Source organism: Castor canadensis, chromosome 5 (assembly GCF_047511655.1).
Source record: "Castor canadensis chromosome 5, mCasCan1.hap1v2, whole genome shotgun sequence".
In the NCBI taxonomy this organism is placed as follows: Eukaryota; Metazoa; Chordata; class Mammalia; order Rodentia; family Castoridae; genus Castor; species Castor canadensis.
This window is the reverse complement of record NC_133390.1, coordinates 62084434-62109532: the sequence shown is the minus strand read 5'-3', so window position 1 is coordinate 62109532 and position 25099 is coordinate 62084434. Positions and strand designations below refer to the sequence as shown.

At 38.8% G+C, this 25099-nt stretch overlaps 1 protein-coding gene across 3 annotated transcripts in view; it reads right to left on the bottom strand.

Moving 5' to 3' along the window:
• The window catches only part of Sidt1 (SID1 transmembrane family member 1), a 109969-nt gene that overhangs the window by 41193 nt on the left and 43677 nt on the right, over window positions 1-25099 (bottom strand). For 2 of the 3 annotated variants that reach the window (XM_074073156.1, XM_074073157.1), the window contains exons 2-6: window positions 17062-17183; window positions 15932-16102; window positions 4695-4740; window positions 1485-1586; window positions 788-871 (exon numbers count right to left, since the gene is read on the bottom strand). In XM_074073156.1, the coding sequence (XP_073929257.1) occupies window positions 788-871; window positions 1485-1586; window positions 4695-4740; window positions 15932-16102; window positions 17062-17183 (525 nt within the window). The remainder of the gene's footprint in view (window positions 1-787; window positions 872-1484; window positions 1587-4694; window positions 4741-15931; window positions 16103-17061; window positions 17184-25099) is intronic. The other variant, XM_074073159.1, reaches the window with a different exon arrangement.

Here is a 25099-nt window from a genome sequence, read left to right as displayed (position 1 = left end):
TTACTGTGGTTATTTTTCTGCTTTTTTTGAGACCACATAATTCTGAGATGCTGAGGAAGTAATAAACACTAATAACAAGAGTAGATATTTGGCATATAAAATCTGAGACCTTCACAAATTAAAGTATGACTGATAGAAGTTTTTAGGTCATTAATTGTCTTCATTCTTTGCTTGTCATTCACTGAATGATATTAACTTACCTGGAGAACAGATCAAGTCACAGGTTGCTTAAGTGTCAACCCAAAAGCAGGGGCAGACTCTGAATATCTCTCTCTCTATATTTGATATAAATTACCATTGAAATAATAATTAAAAATATCAAAGGAATAAATTGTTGCACAAATATGGCTCATATTCCTTTGAACCTATCATTCTGTCTAGAGTTAAAGTCATCTTTTTGTTGCTCTTACTGATACAATTTATTAGGATATGTTTAATTTCTATAAATGGATCTGATAAACTTCAGTCTAAATTACCACTCATCAATGAGTAGATTAGAATATTCTGATTTTATCTCCCTAAGCAACCTGTAAGGTATATATCTATTGCACCAAGGGTTCCCAAAAATCTCTATGAGGATAAGAACACCTGGCAGAATAACACTGTTCACCATAAGCCAGGCTTTGATTTCAGACACAGCTGTCTTAGTTTTTAAACCAATCAGGAAAGAAAGAGATCCAAGTTACACAGTGGATTGCCATCTCTTTTGAATGCTGGTCCAGTAGGTAAACTGTCTACAAACTGAACATTGTCATTCACAATAACAACCATAGAAGCAATGTCTTACCTGTAGTGTGATGGCAGCTTTCTTGGTCATGGACTGATAGACACCATTAAATTCCACATTGTGGTCAAGATCATACACTGGGCACTAGAGCATGCATAAGGAATAAAAAAGGAAAGCATTACTAATGTCATACCACACATAGGTCCTGTCAGGGCCTTTCCAAGTGGATCACAGAGCAGGAGAGTCTAAGCAAGAAACCATGAAGTTTTCTGCAGAATGGTCATGAAATGATCCTTTAAAAACTTGGTGCCTTGTCCTCTAAAGTCAAGGTCATTTTATATTGGTAAGAACTATGCAAAGATGGTCTTAAAGCATATAATACCTTCCCTATTTTTTGTTAACATCTTGTGAGACAGAAAGGTCCTATTGTTACAATAAAAAAATTAAAAACAGAACAAATGATAGGCTTCTATTTTATTTTTTTCATGAAACCCAGAAATTGCTCTTCTTTGTCATGATCCATCCTCTTCCCCTCCTTCTTTCTTTTATTTTTGTGAGATGTCAACCCTTCTTTATCCCTCTAAGTTAATGTCTTCAAACATGGACTGCCCACTGATGTGCACAAGATGCTGTTTTTATAATTTAGTAGTTTTGGGGGAGATACATGGTAAGAGGATGGCATGGTCCCCCCTCTTCTCTTTCATTTATTCTGGGATTAATATTACACATTAGAATGTTGACAAGTCTCAGGACTCACCATTATGTTCTGGACTGAGACTACAGAACATGGATAAGCCATTTCAGACACCACTTTAATGATAACTGAGTCCACATCTTTGGGAAATTTGTATAGAAAATACTAAAAATGAGAAAAAGGAAAGACATGGTTTATTAAAATTAAGAAATGTTAACAGTTATGAACTCAAACTATTTTCACACGAATGAGATTATTTTCTCTACTGTTAGGCACAAAGTTCAGATGCAAATCTCAATGAATCTTCATTATTTCAGTCAGTCATTCATCTCATACATATTGAACAACTAACTGCTCTAGAGCTCTGTGCCAGACATTTGGAAGACAGCAGTGAGTAGGACAAAATAGCCATTATGCACACAATGGTGCTGTTTCATTTTATGGTATGACAATTACTTTTTTAACTAAACTTTACTATGCTTCATTCCATTTTCTACATAAGAAGCTTCCTCTCTTACTGCCCCAACCCCTACACTGTTTTCATTTAGGGATATGCAGGCTGTAATAAGAAAGGAGATTTATTTCTGTGTGGTCATTACGAAACATGAAACTCTACTCTGAAGAGCAGATAAACCTGTTCTTTAAGAATTTTGATCACCTTCCTAAAGGAAAGACCAATCCTTCCTCTAGACCTTTTGCTGAAGAATCTATTTCCTGGATGGAATATTTTGTTTCAAAGACTAAACCCTACATCTGGGGTAAGCTAAGGCATCTTTTAAAGTGCTTCTCAAATATAACAAAATCAGAAAACATTTCTAATAGAAGTGGGGTTATACTATTTACCTAGCTATATTATGAATCCATGGGGAAAATGTATTACTTCTTTAAGTTTTAAACATAAAATGAGGAAGAAAGGGGAATTCTAAATGTTACAACAGGATGAGAAGCTATGTCAAGTTTATGGTTAAGATTTTAAGGAAACCAACACGAACAAGTCTGATATCCTAGGACTCTAACAAATCTATCACTTTAAAAGATAGGCAAAACGTGAAAATTTAATCTTGTATTTCAACACCCCCTCTATTAACCCTTTCTTGAGAACTAGTGCAATAAAAATAGATTTAAAAAAATAATCTAAAGGTTTCTAATGGGGAAAGATTAAGGCGTATCCATCAATGCTGCTGTCTGGGAGTCCCTCCATGCCTTGTAACAAGTAGCAATACCCCCAAGAGCTCACTTCAGTTTGGAGTTTGATTCAAGTATGTATGATACAGGCTCTTCAAAAAGTGAGGCACCTGGAGGTTCCAATGGGTGCTTTTGGTTCTTAGGGGATCCTTACTTTGTAATTCAAGAGCATTACCATCATTACTGTTAGTGATGATGAGCATCATATATGTTCCTAGAGATGGTAGTAACTAGTCTTGTGCAAGCAATCGGCACTTACAGAAGCCTTATCAACATGCCAAAGCATTATCAAGCTTGTTTATCTCTTTTATTAGAAAGAAGCAAATGGAAGTACCCAAAGCAATGGCTGGAATTTAGGTGAAAAAATCACCATGTTAGTCCTGACTACCTGCCCAGTTTCTGAATCTAGTCAGTTCTGCAACAGAGGCTGATAATGACTGTTGCAGGTTGCCTGAGGATGTGCACTCCTTTGGTTGAGTTTATAGGAACAAAAAAATCTTTCCTGGGCTGGAGGTGTGATTCAAAAAACAGAGTGCTGAGTTCAAACCCTAGTAACACCAAAAAAAAAAAAAAAAAGGAATAAAAAAAGAAAAATCTTTCTTGTAATCAGAGGATGGAAAATACAGGCCAAAATGGAAACAGTGAAGAGGAAAGTAAGACTTTCACAGATAACAAGGACTATGTTTAATAGTTCTAATTACATTTCACTCTAGTTTGGAATTTATATACAAATTATGCTTTAACATTTGTAAACTTTTTAAAATAAAAAGGAGCCATAATATACATTGTCACTGGTTTTCAGTTTATAAGCACCCCTCTTAATGAATAATACAATTCAGCATATCATATTCAGTGTATCATATTTATTACCCTCAGTATTTAGTATATCATATTTATTCATTCAGTATATCATATTTAGTATATAATAGTTATTTAGTATATTATATTTATTATGATATCCTATATGGATCATTCAGCATATCACATTTATTATAGCTCTCTGTACAAGACTTCTAGACTTGTACTCTTTCTGTAGTTAGAGTACAGGTTGTTCCCCTTTTTTCTAGATATCTCCCATTGCACCTAGTAGTTAGTGTGTTCTAAATAGGACTTGAACTTAAATGATCACTTAATTCACTTAAATGGTGAAAAAATGGTTGAGGGCAGCAAGTTGTGGTATGGCCCTTTCCTGACACTGAATGGCAGTATAGATGTGGTACAGACACTTTCATTGAAAGGGGGAAGTTTAACTCTTAAAAGATATGTTGGGGGCTCAGATGTAGCTCAATATAGCACTTGCCTAGTGCTCTGGATTTGATTTCTAGCACTGAAAAACAAGAGGGAATATGTTCACACAAGTCTGGGAGAGTTGATTTACATATTTCTTCCCAACTCTATGTTCAATGTCATCACTTTGGCAGCTTGAAATTAGCCATGATGAAGATAGTTACACCCAGGGAATGGGCAGAAACTACAAATCAGTGCTTCCTAAGGACCAATTATTAAATATGCAGACTACAGGCATTCCACACCTAGCTTTTCCCGTTCCTTCTTTATGACAGGGAAAACTAATGTATTTCGCAAATAATATTGTAAAATTTTTAAATCGTGTTATTTTTATTGTATTTTCAGAACAGTTACTTGTATATCTATTTGGTGTCACCCTTTCATTCCCTGTCTCCCATCCCATCTCAACTATCAGAACCATAATGACAGAAGTTGTGTCTTTCTCTTCCTCATCCTTTTGTCCCCAGCACTTAGTACAGTTTAACACTGTGCTTGGGACATAGTAGACACATGATTTTGTTCAATAACAAAATTTTTTCTTTGTGCCAAAGAACACCTGAAAGCAAATGTCATGCCTCCTATTTCCAACCATTTAAGGTAGTAAGATTAATAAAAATTTGTTTAAAGTTTTAAAAAGTGGTAAGATTAAATGTGTCAAAAATCTCAGCAACATGAGTAACAATTCAGAATACAAACATAGGTCAAACTGTGAAAGATCAAGGCAACAGCACATGCTGACTCTCCTTGTTTCATGATTTCTGTTACCATGGGCTCCCAATAACTCTTGGAATCTTCACTTACCTGAGGTTGCGAGGGGCTGGCAGTGAAGTGAAAGGCAATATTTGTCCTGAGAAATGTAAGTGGGAAAAGTGAGAGAAAAGCATGAGTTAGCAGGCAAAAATAATTTATTTAAAAGGAAGCCATCTTCAACTAGATGTACGATAACCTTACCTTTTGTGATGGGAGTTTGGTTTCATCGAACTGATACACTTTGCAGGGACTTGGGGGTTCAACTCTCAAAAATGATGAGATTAGGGAAAAAGATTTTTTATATATTTAAATATCCATGAAGCCATACCAGTATAAGTAAGTACTTCATTTACTTTTATGGACACTTTTGCTTTGGACTCACTTCAGATTTTAGAATCAAGCACAGGATATAGGGATGAAAAGTGGGCTGTGAAAGAGGAAATGCAGGTATGAGGTCCTTTTGTATAATGTAGGTACCACTTCAAAATAACTTTGATGGATCCATTGGCAAAAAACTGTTTAAAAAATGGTGAATAGGTGATCACCATGGGATAGTCCCTAGAGGTAGGAGTATGTTCTTCTCCCCAAGTGCCTGAAACACTTGCTGAAATTCTTCAAGATTGTGTCCTTTTTGACTTAGGCATTACCTTCTAAGGCCCATCCTTAAAATTTAAAGACCACCAAAATAACACAATGAAGTTATTTGCTTTCCAAGTAGAAATTTACTGCGAATTGTTTTATTAGATACTTAAAACAGCACTGATCCAGGCACCGAGGAAAGCAGAGTGTGAGAAGTATGTAGGAAGCACAAATATGTGGCATAGAGTGCTGTGTGGAGTGAACTTCTATGAAACAGTTCAAGAGGCTGGAAAACACAAAGATGAGTGTGTTCTCTATAGCTTTGTAAGGGCTGCTTTTGGGCTTTTGCTCTTTTTGTCTCTTGCCTCATTATCTTGGTCTTGTAGATCACTCACACAAGTCTACTGCACCCTCAGTTTTCCAGTCTGCTGAGACACCACCTTGGGAGTGGTGGCATGCCCCTACTCTTCCAATGGGCATCCCTCCCTACATTGCTGGGAGTCAGAACCTGAACTTCAGGATACCTTATCATCTTCATTCTATAGGGCTGCCTAAAGACTCTTGCTTTCCAATCTTAATGTTTCTTTTATAAAAAATAAATAATCTTCTAAATTAAACATTCCTTTGGAAAGCTATATGAAGACATGTAAGTAAGAGGCATAATTAGAAGTGTTATTTAGCTTTTCTTTTCTTTTTTTTTTTTTTCATGCTGGGGGCTGAACCCAGGCCTATGCTTGCTAGGCAAGCACTCCACCACTTGAACCACGCCTCCAGCTAGAGGTGTTATTATACATGGAAATGTCATGCGGAAACTCCCTGTGTAGCGATCTTAAATAAAAACGTCATTCTTTTTCTTTTACAAAATTAGAGAACAGGAGGGCAGAACAGGTCCTGTCTGGGGAGGTTGGTACCAGTGGTGGGGGGAGGAGGTGGGGAAAGGGTATAGGAGGGTGAATAGGGTGCAAATTCTGTGTACACATGTAGGTAAATGGAAAAATGAGACCTGTTGAAACTGTTCCAGGAATGAGAGATAAAGGAGAATAATGGAAAGGTGAATTCAAAGATGATATCTTTGATATATTGTAAGAACTTTTATAAATGCCACAATGCACTCCTCACCCAGCATAGAAATAAAATAATAAAACATTTTTAAAAAAGAACAGATAAAAAATTTGAGCCATGATTTAGGCTGACATTAGATTGAGCTCAGAATTTTATTCACAGCAGTGAAGACAGTTTTTGCATATTCACTTTGACAGAAATCCTCATCTATATGAAAGATTTGTTTTGTTGAGGCACAATTGAAAATTTCTGGCCTTAAGTCATCTAAAGAAGCCAAAGTCAGTGTTAAACCCAGTTGTGTGTCTGCTCCAGAGAGTCCACAGCACAGTCAGGAACTGCAGTCTCTGTGTGGCCTGGGTGGAGCCCTTTCAGCAGTGTGGGGAGTGTCACCTTCTTGTACCAGGGCAACATGAGGTCTTCAGCCCTCTTGTTGGCCTGGTCAGAAGAACAATAAAGAGAACACTGATTTTCTTGGCTAGCAACAGGCAGTATGAGATTTCCTGAAGCAACCTGTATACTTTGGCCAGAAATTTGATTTTTTGATCCCCTCTCCACATCATGTGAATTCCAAATGCAATATTGAATTTGATATATGTACTTTGTTTTCTTCCTGTTCTTTGTATTTTATTTGCTAGTACAATGCACAAAAACTTTGAAAGTATATTATTGTCTTTAAGACTATTACATTTAAATCCTTTCTCCTGGAGTCAACAGTATGTGCAAAATGAATATTGTGTCTGTTGAGAATAAGACATTCTGTTTCTTCTTCAGTAGTTCCTAATGGGGCTGGGCAAGGTTTGTTTTATCAAGTGTTGTTAGCCAACATCATGAAGCTATTTGAAACTCAAAGGAACCTTTAGAGAAAGAAGCATCAAGTTTTTGATATATTTATTTTAAAAATTAAACATAAGAAACAAATGGTTATTCAATGAATATTAGAGACTAAAAACCAATTTCATTTCCTTCCTTTGGCTATTTAAAGGAGAGAGGAGGAAAAAAGAAACAGTCAAGAGAGGAATGCAGATAGGGACGATGGGGAGAAGAGGTGGGATGGGGGCAGGAGGGCATGGGAAGGAACAGAGAGTAATTTTCAGGAGAGCAATTAAATCAAAGAAAAACAAAGGAGGGTTGGGAAGAAAAGGTGAGTGGAAGAAGAGACACACACTGAAGTTCAGTTGTTTTTGAGGTGAGGCCCAGAGAGTCACAGCGTCTTGCCTCATATCAGCCAGTTACTGACACAGAGCGAGTGGGTGTTCTAAATCTTGCTTTGTTTGTTGAAGGAAATGTATTCTGTTATTTCTGGGCTATGGACTTCAGAATGTCATTCCCTCCTGTCTCTTGACTGCCAACTGCCATGAGCTCCTTTCACCACCCCAGCTCTTCCTTCAGCCCTCTTGTCATCTCTCACCCTCTGCTCCTCGTCCCTCTGGTCTGTATAAACTTTGTACATGCATTAAATCCTATCCTCTACCCTTCTCTGGGACTATGTTTCTACAAATATCCAATGCCCCTATTAATTTAATCTGCCTTTCAACTCTTTCATTTATAAATGTACTCTAGCCTCAACTATTTTCAAAACAAATACCAAACAAAACTTCAACAAAATTCCTCCCTTAGCCCTGTTTCTACGTTTCCTCTCCTTCACAATTCAGCTTCCTAAGAGTATTTCACTCTTGTTTCTTACTCATTCTTTTCTCTGCCCACTGCTGTCAGGATTCTTTCCTCACCATATCCTTTGCTGAGGGTAACAGGCGCCTCTTTTCTCAGTCCATGTGGGCAGCTGTAACAAAATCCCACAAACAGGGAGCTTATGTTTTCGTTTGTTTTTGTGTTTGTGTTTTGCAGTGCTGGAGATTAAACCCAGGGCCTGTCACAAGCTAAGCAAATGCTCCTACCACTGAGCTACGCCCCCAGCCAACTTATTAATGACAGAAATTTATTTCTCATATCCTGAAGGCTGGGATGTTCAAGTCCAAGGCACCTGCAGATTTGGTGTCTAGTGAGAGCCTACTTCCTTATAAGTGGCAACTTGTCACTGCATCTTTATGTGGTGGAAGACATTAGATGTCTCTTTCAGGTCTCTTTTATAACAACACTAATCTACTGACCAATGGCCTTATCTCCTAGTGCCATCATCTTGGGGGTTAGGATTTAACATATCAATATCAGACAATAGCAACTTGTTTTTGGTGGTACTAGAGATTTTGTTTGGCTTGGGTCTCCTAGGCAAGTGCCCTATGCCCACAGCCCTTTCTTGTTTTAGTTATTTTTTAGGTAAGGTCTCCCATTTTTGCCCAGGGCAGCCTAGATTTTGATCCTCCTACCTATAGCATCCAGTGGAGCTAGAATGATAGGCGTTAACCACCCTGTTCAGATTCTTTCTGTCTTTTTTTTTTTTTTTTGGCACATTGGGTTTGAACTCAGGGCCTCATGCTTGCTAGGTAGGCTCTGTACCACTTGAGCCACACTCCTAGCCTTCTTCCCAGCTTATTGATTGAGATGGGGTCTCACTAACATTTTGCCTGGATGGGCCTCAAACTGTGATCCTCCAACCTTCAGCTCCTAAGAGGCTGGAATTACAGGCATGCAGCACCATGTCCACCCCAGACCGTAGCATTTTCTAATTGCTAAGCACAGTGACTTAACCCTGAAGGTTCTTTACCTTTTTGTGACATTTGATATTGAAAAATACTTCCTCTGTCTTAAAACACTTTCCCCTGGCCTCAATGACATCCACTTCCTAGATTTTCTCCCATGTTTCTGGCTGTGCCTTCTCAGCCTTTTTTGTTAGCTCCTATTTTTCAAACCATCCCCTAAATGAGAATATTACCCACAGTTTTGTTTTTGAGTTTCTAATTTTCTTTAACATGTTTGCATGAATACATTTATATTCATTTGCCACAAATACTACAAAAACTCAGGTGAATCTGAAGTCCCTATGTCCAGTCCAGGGCCATTTCCTGGGCTCCAGTCACAGAACAGAGATCCCCAGCTGGACTTTTGCACTTGACCTTCCCTCCACCCCTCAAACACCACCTGATCACTGCAGAATGACTGCTATTTCCCAGGAGCCTGCATCACTATGTCTTTCTGACAGTAAACGTCACCAGATGCCCAGCATCACTGCAGAAATCATCCCAGACTCTTCCTTTTCTATCATCTTCCATACCTGAATGATCACCATGTCCTACTCATTCTGTCAGTGTAACAGTAACTGAGATCTATCCCCCAGCACCGTCCTTGCCTAGTATATCAGTAATAAGAAAGAAAATTGAAAAGTAGTGCCATTCTTTACTGTAGTCTCCCTCGAAAACCCAAGGATAGTTACCTAATATGACACAGAGAAAAATGGTCTAAATGCCTCTTGCTCCATCCCTTTCCTCAAAAAAATCTACTTCTTTTCACAGCATGGTAGCTGAGCTATCTCACACACTACCCTTACAAAAAAGATTCAAGATCCTTATTTAGGAGGCTAGAGGAGGGTCAAAGTTTGTAAATATTCATATGGAACTATAAATTTATTCTGTCACATTTTTTTTTATTTGTGAATTATCCTTATGTATATTATTTGACTCTTTCTCCCTTATAACTATGTTGCTGCCATAATATGTTCAGGTTTTAATTTTTTTTTTTTTTTGGTGGGACTGGGGCAGGGGTTTGAACTCAAAAAAGACTTTGTGCTTATAAAGCAGGCACTCTGCTGCTTGAGCCACATCTCCAGCCCATTTTGCTCTGGTTATTTTGGAGATGGGATCTTGAGAACTATTTTTCCTGGGCCAGCTTCAAACCACAGTTCTCCCAATCTCAGCCTCCCAAGTAGCTAGGGTTACAGGCACCAGACACTGGCACCTAGTTTAATCATTTTTTATTCCATATATTCAAGTAACTTTTCATTTGTCTGTTTGCTTCTGCTCTTTGCCCTTCTCCAAAACATCTTACATGCTGTCTCTAAAGTCATCTCTAAAAATCAGATATATTCATGTTTTCCATTGCTTAAAATCCTTTAGTGGCCCCATAGCCTGAAAGGTGGAGTTCCAGTTTTCTGGTTCTTAAAGATTTTAAGGGACAAGGTTGGGTACTGGCCCTATGCCCATAAACTCTGATTTCAAGAATAGCTTTCCTGAATTTTCCACTTGGTGCTCTAGCTGTAACTCAGACCTCACCCCTGTATATCTTACTGGTACATATTCAACACTTTGCCAGACAGCAGTACTTCAAATTCAACATGTCCAAAAGTGAGCTAATCATCGCTTCTTCCCCACTTCAAAATTCTCACTTTCCCTTAGCAGCACCACCATCTGCAAGCTGTGAGCTCATTTTTGTTTTCCTCATTTAATATGGGCTTATTTAGTTTGAGAAAAAAGATTCTAAGCATCAGGCTGCTCACAAAATAACCCCACTGATCAGCTTTGAAAACAAATATTAAGGCAATTACACTAATTATTTTTCTAGAGGATGCATTTGAATGAGAGTTTTGTGAACTCTCATTCACAAAAATAACACTGATGCATTTGCGTTGAACAGCTCTCCAGTACTCATGTGTGGTACAGCACATAGGCCTCTAGCACAAAGCTGCTCTCAGGTGCTTCTACTAAATTCAATTGCCTTTGCAGTTAGGGAAGCAACTACTGGAATCTTGTGTAAATGGAAAGAAGTGTACTCTCTTCATAGCAAGAGATTATTTTGAAGACAGTTGATAAAAACCACATATCCTGTTTATTGCTAAGTCACAAAGAGGTATCAAAATCAAAAGCAAAAATTACAGGCTAAGACTTAACAATGCTACTGTGAATATCAAAGGAAGTGAAAATCAGATTAGGCTAGGACAATATGAATTAATGAATGAGGGAAGATCAAGGATAGGGAGGACAGCGAGCATGTGTTGAAGATACTGGGGAGAGGATCTAGTGAAACTTTATTCTTATACAAACACCTCAGTAAATAATGTGGTGAGATTTCTAAACCCCACTATTTGCTTCAGAGTCATCCTCACTGTCAGTACTGTCATCCTCTCCTTCCTCCTTTTCATCATCCTTGAGTAACTCCTGATGATCAAACCTTGTCTTCATTAGCATCATCATGCAGTAGGTCCCCTCCTCAGCACATCTTCTGCCCCCCACCCCTCAGACTCTGCCTGCACACTGGTCTCCTTCCTTCAGGGAGCTGCTCTGCAACTCTTCTGACTTACCAATCTTCATCCCTACTCCTCCTTTTACTGCTCCTGTTCATTTTTTTCCAGACTTTGCAGTAGAGAATCTACCTTTTGTTTTATCTGGGTTGGCTCCTTCTCTCTAACCTTGTCTCCCTTCAACCTTCTGGACGGGAAGATCCCTGCTGTCAACTCAGAATTGAAGCCATTTTTGCCCTTTTGTTTTTTTTTTTTTTTAATTTTTTTTCTTTTTTTTTTTCTTTTATTATTCATATGTGCATACAAGGCTTGGTTCATTTCTCCCCCCTGCCCCCACCCCTTCCCTTACCACCCACTCTGCCACCTCCCTCTCCCCCCGCTCAATACCCAGCACATTTTTGCCCTTTTGTGAGGTGTTTCTCAATACACACTGGTGTTTTATTCTAATTTTTTTTTCTGATGGGACTGGTGTTTGAACTCAATACTTTGTGCTTGCAAAGCTGGCATACTGAGCAATATGAAGATGACCTCCCATCATAATAATCCCACTGAAAGTCACAGTCCAAGTCAAAAGAGGAGCTGAGTAGAAGGGATGGAGAAGGGTGTTCTGGTATTGACCAATACATCTTTGCTGTAGATCTCTTGATACTTGCTTGTACTGGCTCACTTTTAGTTCTGCAGCAAGATTAATATCTAAAACCTGGCTAGCAGGCATTCTGCCATCCTCTCCTGCTACAGCAGATGGGGCTTTTCTCTTGCTAGCATACTGGACAAAGGCAAAGCCCTTACGAGTAGAGAAACCCCCAGCTTTGCCATACTTCAGAAGGCTGCCTTCACCTCAGACTTCTAGGCCACAAGAGTGTTGAAATTCCCAATGAAAACACAGGAGTTCATTGGGCCAGGATATGTCTTACTGGTGACACTGTTAGTCATTTATGCTTGACATCTCTTACAAAGTGAAAAATGTAGCTGAAGATCAAAAAATCTCACTCAAGCAAAGTTCCACTAACTTACTCAAGTGATTTGTAAATAGAAGGAGGGTTTAGAGAAGAGATTCCCTTCTGAATGCTCTACTCCCAGGTTCTACATGAAGTTGACTGTGACCTGAGCTTGGCAACATGGCCACCACTGCTCAGTCTTCATCTCTTCACAAAATATGATGTCATTTTTGACTCTTCAAGTTCCCTTTTCCCTCACGCCCACTCAAATTTTGTCTATTTCACCTCTTAAGTTCTTTAAGTCACTTTCTCATTACTTATGTCAACCATTTCATTAGCCTTCTAACGTCTCTGCATCTGGTCTTGTCCTCTTCAAATCCAGTCTCCACACAACTATCACAATGTAGACAACGGTCTCAATTTCTCAACACCTCTCTTCTGCTCCTCCCACCCAGGATCAGGTACCTGCTTACACCCATGATCCTCTTCTGTTCCCTGCTTACAACTACACAGTGCAGCTGCACTGAATGCTGGGCACTAGAGTTTGGGAAAAGGAGAAGTGGCATAGCTGTGTATGCATGTGGAGTGGGAGGGAGAAAATGGCAAGGAGTAATGCTGTAAGGCAGAGTTGTCTTATTTTAAAAGCTACATTTGAATAAGTAGATGCTTTATGAAATCGAGAAACGTATAGAGGGACATAAAATTGGGAGGACAATTTTAAACGGAGAAAAGAAATAACATGTCAGAAGCAGAATTTAGTCTTGATTTTTGTCCTTTCTTATCTGTGTGTTTGGACACATCACTTCTTGAGCATCAGAACTTGGCACAGTGGTGCATACCTGCTTTTCAGGAGATGAAATCAACAAGATCAATTGGGCCCATGAGTTCAAGGTTAACCTGGGTAACACAATGAGACCCTGACTCAAACAACAATAGCAAAACCACCAAAAAAACATTTTGAGGCATTCTGTTGCTCATCGTAAAAACGAAGTGGGTGGTTTAGATTCGCAAAGGTCTTTCAAATGTACAATTCTAGAAATAAAAGAACTGGCACTGGTGGCTCATGCCTATAATCCTAGCTACTCAGGAAGCAGAGATCAGAAGGATCATGGTTTGAATCCAGCCCTGGCCAAATAACTCATGAGACCCTATCTTGAAAAAGCCCATCACAAAAAAGGGCTAGTGGAGTGACTCAAGTGATAGAGAGCCTGCCTAGCAAGAGTGAGGCCCTGAGTTCAAACTCCAGTACAGCCAAAAAAAAAAGAAAAATGCGTTTCATGCACGTTCTAGTTTGCCACTCAAAATGTATGACAAGGGCTGTGGGTGTTTCTGAAATGGTAGGGTGCTTGACTACCAAGCACAAGTCCCTGAGATCAATCCTTATTACTGCCTTCCTCACAACCCTCCAAAAAAGGTATGACAGAAACTGCAATATTGGTAATTTTTGAGCTAATTCTTGAGTGCTTCTCTCACGATCTGGAGGCCAGTTCTTACCATAATCCCCAGTTCTGCCCCCTTACCATTATGCTGTGGATTTCTGGGTCACTAGCAGTGCTGATGGAACCACAGAAGAAGAAACACATTTAATCTCAGCTATCATCTTTTCTCAGGATTATCTAGAGCAAAAACGCTTTAGTCACCATGTGCATTTTAAAATGCTGTCAATGTCTGTTTGCTGAGACTAAGTCATATCGTAAGAGGTGGAAACAGAAAACAATGTGACAGAATAATTTGCAGTTTCACCAGCATGCAAGTCATTCATTAACACTTGCACAGAGTTGTGATCTTATGACTTCAGTTTCACAGAATTTAGTTCTCCAAATGGTCTGATTACCTCACTGAAATCCAGCCCTACAATTCACACACACTGCCACCAGGTGACAGGGACAGGTCAAAGATGCCAATCAGTAAAGGCAAGGCTTCTCTGAAACTTCAACCCACACTCTGTTCAAGCAATGCACTGCCAGTCCTATCAACTGTATTACTGTGAATTCCCACTGGTTTTATATCATAAGCAGATTTAAAACTTATGCGTCACATTTAGGAAGCACTTTAGGGTAGTGGTTCTCAACTCTGGGTACTAACTAGAATTACCTGTGAAACATTAAAAAGTATACCAGTGCCCAAACCTTCCTGCTACAGATCCTGATTTAATTGATCTGGGTGGGTCTAATCTACCAGAGAATATATCTCTGCTTGGGTTTTTGAGGAGGTGGGAAGAAGAGAGTGTTCTTTGCTCTTAACATGATCACAACACCAGAATTAATGGAGGGACTCAGAACAAAATGCTGTGGCTACTTCTTTAGCCTTCTGAAAAGTCACTCATCTATCTATCCATCCATCTCAGTGGATTTAGCTCCATGTCAATAGGTATAGAGAAGATCAAGATAAATATTTGATTCCTATTAACAACTCCACTGGCTATAGACCTTTGTACAAACTTTAAAGAGGGCTTTGTGGTAGAATAGAACATTCTGATCAGAAAAGTAAGCTGCAAAAGGAGGTAGCACATATACCATTTAAAAATACTCTGAATTTTAAAAATTATCTTTTTATTAAAATATAATAAATGTATAGCAAAGCATGCAAATTATAAGTCTATATCTGAATGCGTTATTACTAGGTCAACAGAACCATGTATTTAATATTTCCCACTCAAAGGTGTCACTATCCTGACCTCTAATATCATAACATCACTTTGATTGTTGATAAACTTCATATAAATGCAAGTGGTATGTATTCCTTTTTGTCTGGCTGCTTTTGCTCAACATTGTGAGGCTTATCCTTGTTGTCAGGTACATCAATAAATTGTTCATTTTTATTTTTGTACAGTATTTCACTGAACAAATGCCACACTCATGTATGTATCTAGGAGTTGGGTGTATAACTAAGACTGGCACGGCTTTGTCAAGTCCTTTGAATTACAGTGCTTTTGGCTGTTATAATGGAATCAATCTCATTGTGGTTTTAACTTACTTTTCTGATAGCTAAGGAAGTTGTACTTTTTTGTCCATTTGGGGAGCTTCTTTGGCAAAGTGTTCAAATTTCAAGCCCATTTTTTTTCATTGGGGGTGGCTGGTTTATCTTATGTTTAAGAAAGCAAGGACAAAAATAATACTGGTCACTGTAGAGAAAGCAAAGCTGCATTCTTACCTACACTCCTAAACTGGAAAGAGAATGCTAATAAAGATAGGAAAATAGCTTGAAGTTTTCTTTAAGGGAGAAACAAAACTTCCTTCAGGAATGTGGCAGAGGTTATCACTTAACCACTGCCAAGAGTACTGTGCCATTAGTAACTCTTGTCTGCATTACAGACAGGATTGGACCTTCACACAGACCCCAGAAAATACGTACCTACCTACAAGGTCATCTACCCTTTTCCCTCTGTACCAGGCCCCACTGCTTCCCTCCTGCATAGATTAAGGCCTTTGCAGGAGAGTTCAGAAGGTGCTGAAATAATATGCTGAGTGGCCCATTTCCTTGCCAAGGGCTGATCTATAAGGATAGAAGCTGAACTGAACATCCACAAGCACAGGAAGAGCAGAACACAAACAGAGAGAGGCCACGTGTGCCTTGCTCACCGGATCTGGAAGTGCTTGATCTTGGTGACCAGCAGTTTGTAGTGGGCTCCTAGTGGTGCCATGGATGCCACATCTACAAAGATCAGTTGCTCCAAAGGTCCTGTTTCGTTGGTTGCTTTTGAGGGACATAAGGTGCGGCTGACTTCCTGGTAGTTGTAGCTCCTCTGGTATCTATAGCAGCCCATGGAGGACAACATCAGCAAGAACAAGAAAAAGACTCAGTGAGCAAGCAGTGGGAGAAGTCTATCACACTTTATTTCTCTCCAGATTTGCTTTCAAGTCCTTATGTTTGAGATTTCAGACCAGACCTATTGATAGTAATATTAGAAGTCTTGTTAACACTGGGTTGTGAGACGTAGTAACTGGACATGAGGACTATTCTGTCCTGACCAGTTCACTGAGCGGTGTCTGTATTACATTCAACCAGTCTCCTAATTCGATGAGGGAAAAACATAAAATTTTATGGAGGGGACTGTCCTGATAAGACAACTAATTGATTCCATGTTTCTACTCTTCAAACTTTTGCTAACATAGAGGGCAAAGAAAGTCCTGGAACCAAGTTGAAGCTATCAGAGTTAGTATTTCAATCCTTAAGTTGAAGTTTTAAAAATGATAAAATACTATCCTAGGTATCAATTTCTGTATGTTCTCTGTTTTTTTCTTATTAGTACATATGTAGTTCTACCTTGCAAAAATATGAACTCCATGAGGCCAGAGACTTTTTTTTCCACTGTGATATCCCAGGCACCTACAACTTAGTAGTGCTATCTAAACACTATTGAATGAAGACTGCACCATTTTGAAGAATGGAGTCGGTGTTGCTTGTTTATGGTGACTGCTGGGCCTAGCCCATTGAATGGGTAACGGATGACCTACTTTCCATCCAAGAGCTATAGAATGTTAGTAGATTTTAAAACTCTAGGTAGAGTGTTTATCTGAAATTCAAAGGAAACAGAAATTGAACAGAGCTGAACAGATTGGAATATGCACCATGACCGTTTGCACTTAGCATGTATAGTATCTCAGAATTCCCATGTCTGATTTCTCCTTTCACTAGAAAATATCAATTGAGATCTAAGACACTGAAGAAAACCAAGTGTAGTGAAGTTCCCTGGGAAAAGATCACTTACAATCCTTGGAAGAGCAGAGGAACCTGCCAGGATAGCACCTCTTTCTGCTGGCGAACCACCACGAGGACTGGGTAGTCAAGGTTCTCAGAAGAACTGTTCACATACACCCGCACGGCGGTCACCTGCATGTCAGGGCAGAGAGAAGTAAGGCAAAACGTGCACACACACACACACACACCCATATCTGCCATCTGAGGCTCAGGAAAACCGACTTCTGACATTGCTTCTCATGATAGATCATCCAAATGCCCTAACTGTTTCTTATTTGTATTGTAAACCAGAGTGGGTCTCAACCTTGACCACAGATTGAAACTGTGCCAGGGAAACTTGAAAATAAACAAACAAGAAAACCTGATACCTGGGTACAATCTGCTAAAATTTTGCTTCAAGTGGTCTTTGGTGAGGCCAAATTATGGAGTTTTAAGTAATGGACTGAAGAATTTGAACAGAGTGATCAATACAAGGTTTTGAGAATAAGCCCAGAATAGAAAAATAATACCGATGTGTATTTCTTCTTATCTGAATATAAATACAAAGATACAAGAATTTAACTCCTCTCCCCTCAAAGATTACCCTACAAGACCCTCAACTGCTGACAAACTTTAATTTTGGTTTGGTAACTTATTTTATATTTCAAACTGAAATATTATGGTCAGGTTTCATTATAGCCTAACAGATGGTCTGTTGCTCCCACCCTTCTTTTTGCCCTGTTCCAAGGTATAAATCAATCCCCAACACAAGAGGCTCTTTTCCACCAGCAGTTCCTCAGCATTTCCTTTTCCACAGCAGTTCCTTTTGAACATGCATGTCAACCTAAGATTTAACCCTACAGCTGCTTTAAAGCTAGGAATTTTGGCCCTGGAGCTAGATGGTTTTGGCGTTTTCCTTCAATTTTTAAAATATCATAGGCAATAGGGAAGAAAACAAAGGAGAAGAAAGGCAAGGCAAAAAAGAAAAGTAAATTTGATCTTCCAGATACCTTTTTTAGGGGAAAGAATATGAAACAAACAAACAATTCTGTTATGAAATCCTAAGATCTATCAACGTTCAAAATGCAAACTGAGAGTGGGAAATAGAACAGCATGGACATCTGTATTCCCATTAGTTCTCTTGTATTATTCTCCTTGATCAAACTACCACTTTGCTTTTTTAACAGTAGGATACTCTAAGAGAAACGTATTAATTTGATAAGAGGTTTTTGCTCATGCAGGGAGCGTTTCTTGTGCCTACACTCCACGTGTTTCCATGGAAATTATGCTGCGGCTGTTAATTGCCAAAACCATGTCTCTGGTGCAGGCCTCTTTCCTAAGCTCTGAGAGTTTCACAGGAACCTCAAACTCAACATGTTTAAAACTCTCTTCACTCATAACTCATATTTCTTCAGAATTCCTTTGCTTGAATGGTTCCACCATTCAGCCATTCATCTAACCCTGAAACCTGGGCATCATCCTCAATTCCTACCACCTTGACTTCCTCTATCAATAGTTCTACTGTTTCTAACTCCTTCATACTGTCCATACCCAGAGCCTCCTTCCACCCCCAAGGACACTGTCATAGCTCAGTCCTCTGTCCCTGTGCCCCTCCTTGACAGCCCCTATCAAGACTTCCTAGCCCCAGAGCAGCACCCTCTAGGATGTCAATTTCTTCTGTCACTTTCCTGTTGCAAAGATCTTCAGTGGCTCTGAAGAATTTTCAGATTTATCCCAAAGTAAGAAGAGTACTATAATAAAGAGTCATATGTATATCATCCAGCTTTAATAATAATTAGCAGATGCATTTTATTTCACTATACCTCCTATTCCTACATGTTACCCCTACTGGATTATTTTGTGGTACACACAAAATAGCATAATTTAATCTATAAATAGTTCAACTTGTATCTCTAAGAGATAAAATCTTCTCTCTTTAAAAACAGACACAGTATTATTATCTCATTTAATACAATTATTCATTCCTTTAAATTATCCACTTAGTGTTTGGAGTTTTTCAGTTGTTCCAGAAATTGCTCTTTCTCAGTTCTTTTTAAAAATTATGAGTTGGGCACTAGTGGCTCATGCTTGTAATCCTATATACTCAGGAGACAGAGATCAGGAGGATCATAGTTCCAAGCCAGCCTGGGTAAATAGTTCAAGAGGCCCTATCTTGAAAATTCCCAACACAAAACAAGGCTGGCAGAGTGATTCAAGTGGTAGAGCACTTGCCTAGCAAGCGTGAGGCCTTGAGTTCAAACCCCTAGTACCGCTAAAAAAAAAAAAGAAAAAGATGTAAGGATCCATACATTGCATTTAGTGGGTCATCTGAAAAAAAAAACTCTTTTAATCTGAAAGGTTCCCCTTTCTCCTTTGGGGTTAAGGGCATTTGTTAAAGAAAGCAGCTCACAAAACAAGAATGAGGAATATTTAAATTTTATCTTTTCTTTTTTTCATACAGCTCTACAATTATCCCAGTACCACTATTTGTGTGTGTGTGTGTGTGTGTGTATGTGGTACTGGGGTTTGAACTCAGGGCCTTCACCTTGAGACACTCCACCAGTCCTATTTTTGTGAAGGTTTTTTGAGGTATGGTTTCATGAACTATTTTCCTGGGCTGGCTTCAAACTGCAATCCTCCTGATCTCTGCCTCCAGAGTAGCTAGGATTACAGGCATGAGCCACTGGCACCTGGCTCCAGTACCACTATTGAAATTTATTTTTTCTCCTCTGATTTGATCCCTCAAGACTCTTCTTAACCTCTTCTCTGCCTGTCTTTCTAATTTGTTGCCAACCCCTCACTGTCTTGTCATGCCTGATTCCTCACAGTCTCTCAAAAGGACCATGTTCCCAGTGGTGACTGGGCTGTGGGTAGCCTCCTCATCCTTAAAGTCATCCTTTGGGATGTCTTCCCTAATAATATCCCACACTACCAAATTAACTGGTGTTCTGTCTGTGTGGCACCTGAATACCTGTATTTGGCATGATTATACTGTGTAGCATTGTTAACTATAGCCAAATTTATTACTTTTTTCCTTCCTCATTTCTTCTATCTTTTAAAATTGATATGTAACTCACACACCACACAATTCACTCTTTTAAAGTATGTAATTCAATCATTTCTAGAATGTTCTGAATTCTACAACCATCACTACTAATTATAGAACATTTTCCTCACCCCATAAATAAAACCTATATGTATTAGCAATCACTCCTCATTCCTTACTTCCCCCAATCCCTGGCAGCCATTAATGTAATTAATCTAATTTCTGTTTCTATGTATTTGCCTATTTTGGGTGTTTCATGTAATGGAATGGAATAATGCAGTATATGCCCGTTTATATCTTGTTTATTTCTCTTAGCAAATGTTTTCTACATTCATCCATGTTGTAGAATAGATTAGTGCTTCATTCCTTTTTATATTTTTAAATAATATTCCATTACATGAATATACATTTTATTTATCCATTCTCCAGTTGGTGACATTTGGGTTATTTACACTTTTTGGTTATTATAAACAATACTGATATGAACATTTATATGTAAGTTTTGTGCAAACTTATGTTTTTCATTTGAGGTGTATATATCCATGAGTGGATATGCAAGTAGGGAAATATGGTAACTTTATGTTCAGCTGTTTGAGGAACTGACAAAATTCTTAAAGGGGTGCAGCATTTTGCATTCTGGTAATTTACGTAACCAACAATGTATAATGTGTATATATCCTTGCCAACGCTTGTTACTGTCTGTCTTTTTTACTATAGCCATTCTAGTGGCTGTATCTTATCGTGACCCATGTGATATTTTAACTTAGCTTAGCTGCCGGGCTCTTGTAGGAAGCTACAGACTTAATCTTTGGTATCCTTCATGCCTGACAGAATTAATTACCTCAGAAGCAGCTCGCTTTAGGTCATACAAACACCAGCATTAAATAGCATGTGTTTTTAGAGCATATTACATCTATAGCTGTCAGAACTAAGGCAAAGCTAAGGAAAGCTGAGAAATAGGAAAGATTCATGTTTACCTTGTCTGCTTCCCTTTTATTCACTTAGGATGCAACCTCTGCCAGGGGGATTATCCTCAATTTCTTTGTTTCACACTTTGAGCTAAGGCAATGATTCTCAAACTCTACCAATTCAAATCCCACAAACCAACCCCCACAATTTCTGATTCAGGGGATCAGGAATAGGACTTAAAACTATACATTTTAAACATGCTTGCTGAGGGATTCTGATGTTCTTGGTTTGGGTTCTACACTTGGGGAAGTTCTGTTCCAGAGACACGATTTAATGGACGCCTCCTTTTATTAATAACTGGCTAAGTTAGTACGAGATGCTTGCCCGTGAGATGACCAAGGTTATAGCAGAGCTGGATGCTGGAGTTTGTTGGGATGAAACTGGGCCTTCACAATAGAGGCCTCATTGTCATGTTTACCGCCTAATTTTCATCTCCACTGTTCATCTCCACACCCTAATTTTATTCCTGGTCTGGTTCTTATAATTTTTATTATTACTTAATAATGATTTTACTAGCTGTAATAAAAACAAACTCAGAGATACTGGCATAATAAATTGCAAAAAAAAAAATGTACTAGAATTGGAGATAGAAGAAACTGGGCAGTTTTACAAGATGAACAGATAATGTATTACCCCCAGGATAGGATAAAGAGCTCTGTTCAAAATTTGCTTCCTTTCCAGAAGCTAATGTGCAGCTGAGGAAATTGGATTACATTTGCAGCAGTAAAGTAAGCGGTGGAAAGGTAAATCTAAATGAAGGTGAGGGCATTGACCATGCTTAATGGACTCTGACACTTTGTAACAGAGAATTCTTAAGAAATAGGATTTTTCCTCCTATTGCTTCTTCCTGTTGTCATGGCAACAAGAGTACTTTTATTACATAGATCTTGTTTATTGGTATGTTTTCTATAAGAAGGAAATCATTACAGCTAAGAAAGAGTAATTTAAGTATCTTCATATCTAATATTATATAGATCATGATTATGAAAGGTCTTAAAACTTAGAGACTCCCTTTTTCATCTTTTAGAACATGTCAGTAGGGAAACGTTTAAAATTATAAGTAACAAATTTTTGTCGCCTATAAAGGAGGAAAATTAGTTTAAATTAAAATCAAGGTTTTTTTGCTCAGATAATGAAATGGCAGCCTCTATTAGCTGGAGCATCAGATTAAGACTCAGAAATTATTGGTTTCCATTATTAAGCACATCAGTGTTAACCTGTATGATCTTGAAAAACAGACTTCACTTATTAAACAGCTACAAAAGTATTTGTGGATGGTCACTTTGGTAAGGTGCAATTTTTTTTTTTTTTTTGCTAACTAACTCTGTTTAGTTCTTACTAACTGTTGTGTTCACTGCAGATGTTAAGGTGTTCCCTCTCTCTGTCCCTTTCTTCCCTCACTGCTACCATCATTCATCAAACATCCTCTGAGGACTAACGCTGACACAGCAGCTATGGAAGGTGCTAGGGATATATTAAAGGCAACCCTACTCTCTAAGAGATGTGTAAGATTGTCAGAGAGACAAATAGAAAATCTGCCCATAACAGCACAACGTGATGAGTATTACGATAGCAGTGTGAGCAGGTGCTATCGTCACACAGAGGACAAAGTGACTACCCTTATGGGAGTCAGGGACAGCACCACAGAGACTTCTTAAGTTAATAAAGTTGGGCTTTTCCACAGAAGTCTTGCCTAAGACTGATTCATACAGTTAGAGAATCTTCTCTCTGGGAAGGTGTTCAGGGACATCATTAACCAACTCTCCCAATTTATGTACCTGAGGCATTGAGGTGATAGGACTTTCCCAAAGAGACGCAGCTATAGAAGAATCGTGATTGAACCCAGCCTTTCTGGGTCTAGTCTCCATACAATATGTGGTCAAAATACACTGTCATCACTATTTTGAGGCCTTGATTCCACCTCACAACACTGTGCATCTTCTCCTCTTATGCCACTAAGAAATCAAGAAGCTACAGAAACACCATAAATGAAGAGTCAAGTCACAGATTAGGACATGTTTGTTATGCAAATATCCTTGTAATGACAGTATAAAAAATGTTCAGTCAACACCTTCCTGTAAGATATAAAGAAATCAAGAGACTTATAAAAGATTGTCTCCCAATAATGGTTACTTTGGGGGATGGAAGAATTAGGGTAAACAGACAACTATAATTGCCATGAGTCAGTACACATGTGTGTGCTACATTATTTGCTGTAATTGTTTGTGTAAAATGTTTCACAATAAAAAAAGCCCAATATCCTTGCCTTTGTTGTTGGCAAGTGGTGAGCAATAGCTGTCATTTTATACAGGTGTTTTTCAGGGATGTGGCAAATATGTAGTCCCCCAAACACACTCTCATTGCTCTTACTCTACACTTGATCTTAGCCAAAGGGTGAAGAAGCAGTCATTGCTCTAACTCTAGTGTTTGACTTGCTTATTCTAGCTTCATTGATTAGAGTTTCTCTCTCCTCCCTCCTCCTCATGCAAAAACTGTATTTCAGGATGTAGTACTAAAGAAACACAATTAGCTGCCTCAGTTTTTGGCTCAGCTAGCTGCAGAACTTTGACTTATCTTTGGTCTCATTCACACATTCATTTCTCCTTTTGTTGTACCCTGGAAAAGAAAGATGGGAAGGAGACCCAGATGAAGCTGATACTAAATTGAACAGGAATGTCTTCGCCTGGACTCAGTGTCATTGGGTTAGTTTCCTGGAATGGCCAAAACAAAGTAGGACAAACTGAGTGGCTTAAAACAACAGGAAATTTATCTTTCTGATTTCCAGAGGCTAGAAAACTGAAATCATGGAGCAGCAGGACCTTGTTCTCTCTGAGACTAGATAGAATTCTTCCTTGCCTCTTTCTAGTTTCTGGTGGTGTGACAACTTTGGCATTCATTGGCTTTGAGCTGTGTCAACCCTTTCTTCCCCTTTGTTATCACATGGTATTCTCCCCATGTCTCTGTCTTCATATGCTATTTTCCTCTGTGTCCGAATTTCACTCTTCTCATATTGGGTTGTAGCCAACCCTATGACCTCATCTCAGTTTGATCATACCTGCAAATACCCTACCTCCAAATAAGGTCAAATTCACAGGTTCCAGGGGTTAGGGCTTAAACATATATATCTGGGACAATAAATCAACCCATAGCATTAGGTTTATAGGATTTTAAAGCAATAAATCATTTTCCAAAACGCTACCTTCCCTTGACTGTCAGCTTGTACTTACTTGCTGTTAAAGTAAATTATAATGGACACTGGGCCAAAGAATCCTTGAGTAGACAAAGACTGGTAGGCCACATATATGACATTAATTTAGCTTTATTTGCTAACTTCACCTGAGCTATTTCCTATAAATGCCTTTGTTAAAGAAAAATGAAACTTAAAGCTAACCAATCAAAAGCTAAAACTAACATACCACTATGTCTAGCAGGATACACCAAATAAAGCAAGGAATAGCTATAACTAATCAAATATTTTCTTTACTTCTGCTTCATCCTATCAAAGCCTTTCCCTTGTGGTCCTTTGGCTTGGCACCTTCTGGTTTGGAGCTGCCCAGTGGTGAATTGTTATTTGCTTCATAAACTCTAAAAGAAGAAAAAAAACTAGTGTGCCTTAGTTTACCTGGCAACACTGCCAAGACCCTTTCTGAGCTTGTGTGTCACAGTTGGCTGAGTGAAGGCAGGACTGCTGCCACTGTCCATATGTGACCGGTGTATGAAAACAGCCTCCTCTGAGCAAAGCAGCCATCAGTCCTGGATTCCCTTTCTTATTAGAGGGCAAATGTCCTATTACATGAGGCACTTCTTGCCAAGATTTCCAAAATCACTGCAGCGAGCTGAGCTGCTTCAATCACTGCTTATTCTTAACGGTACACATTGGCATAATTCTTGTGACTTACACATATGACAGTTTAAAATCCCATCAGCCCACTTCAGCCTCAGTAAACTATCTTCTTGTGACACTTGTGACACAATGAAGAAAGATACGTGAACCTGGATCTCACTTCTGGCACTAACATCCATTAGGTGGGTGACCTTGAACAAAATCTCTTAA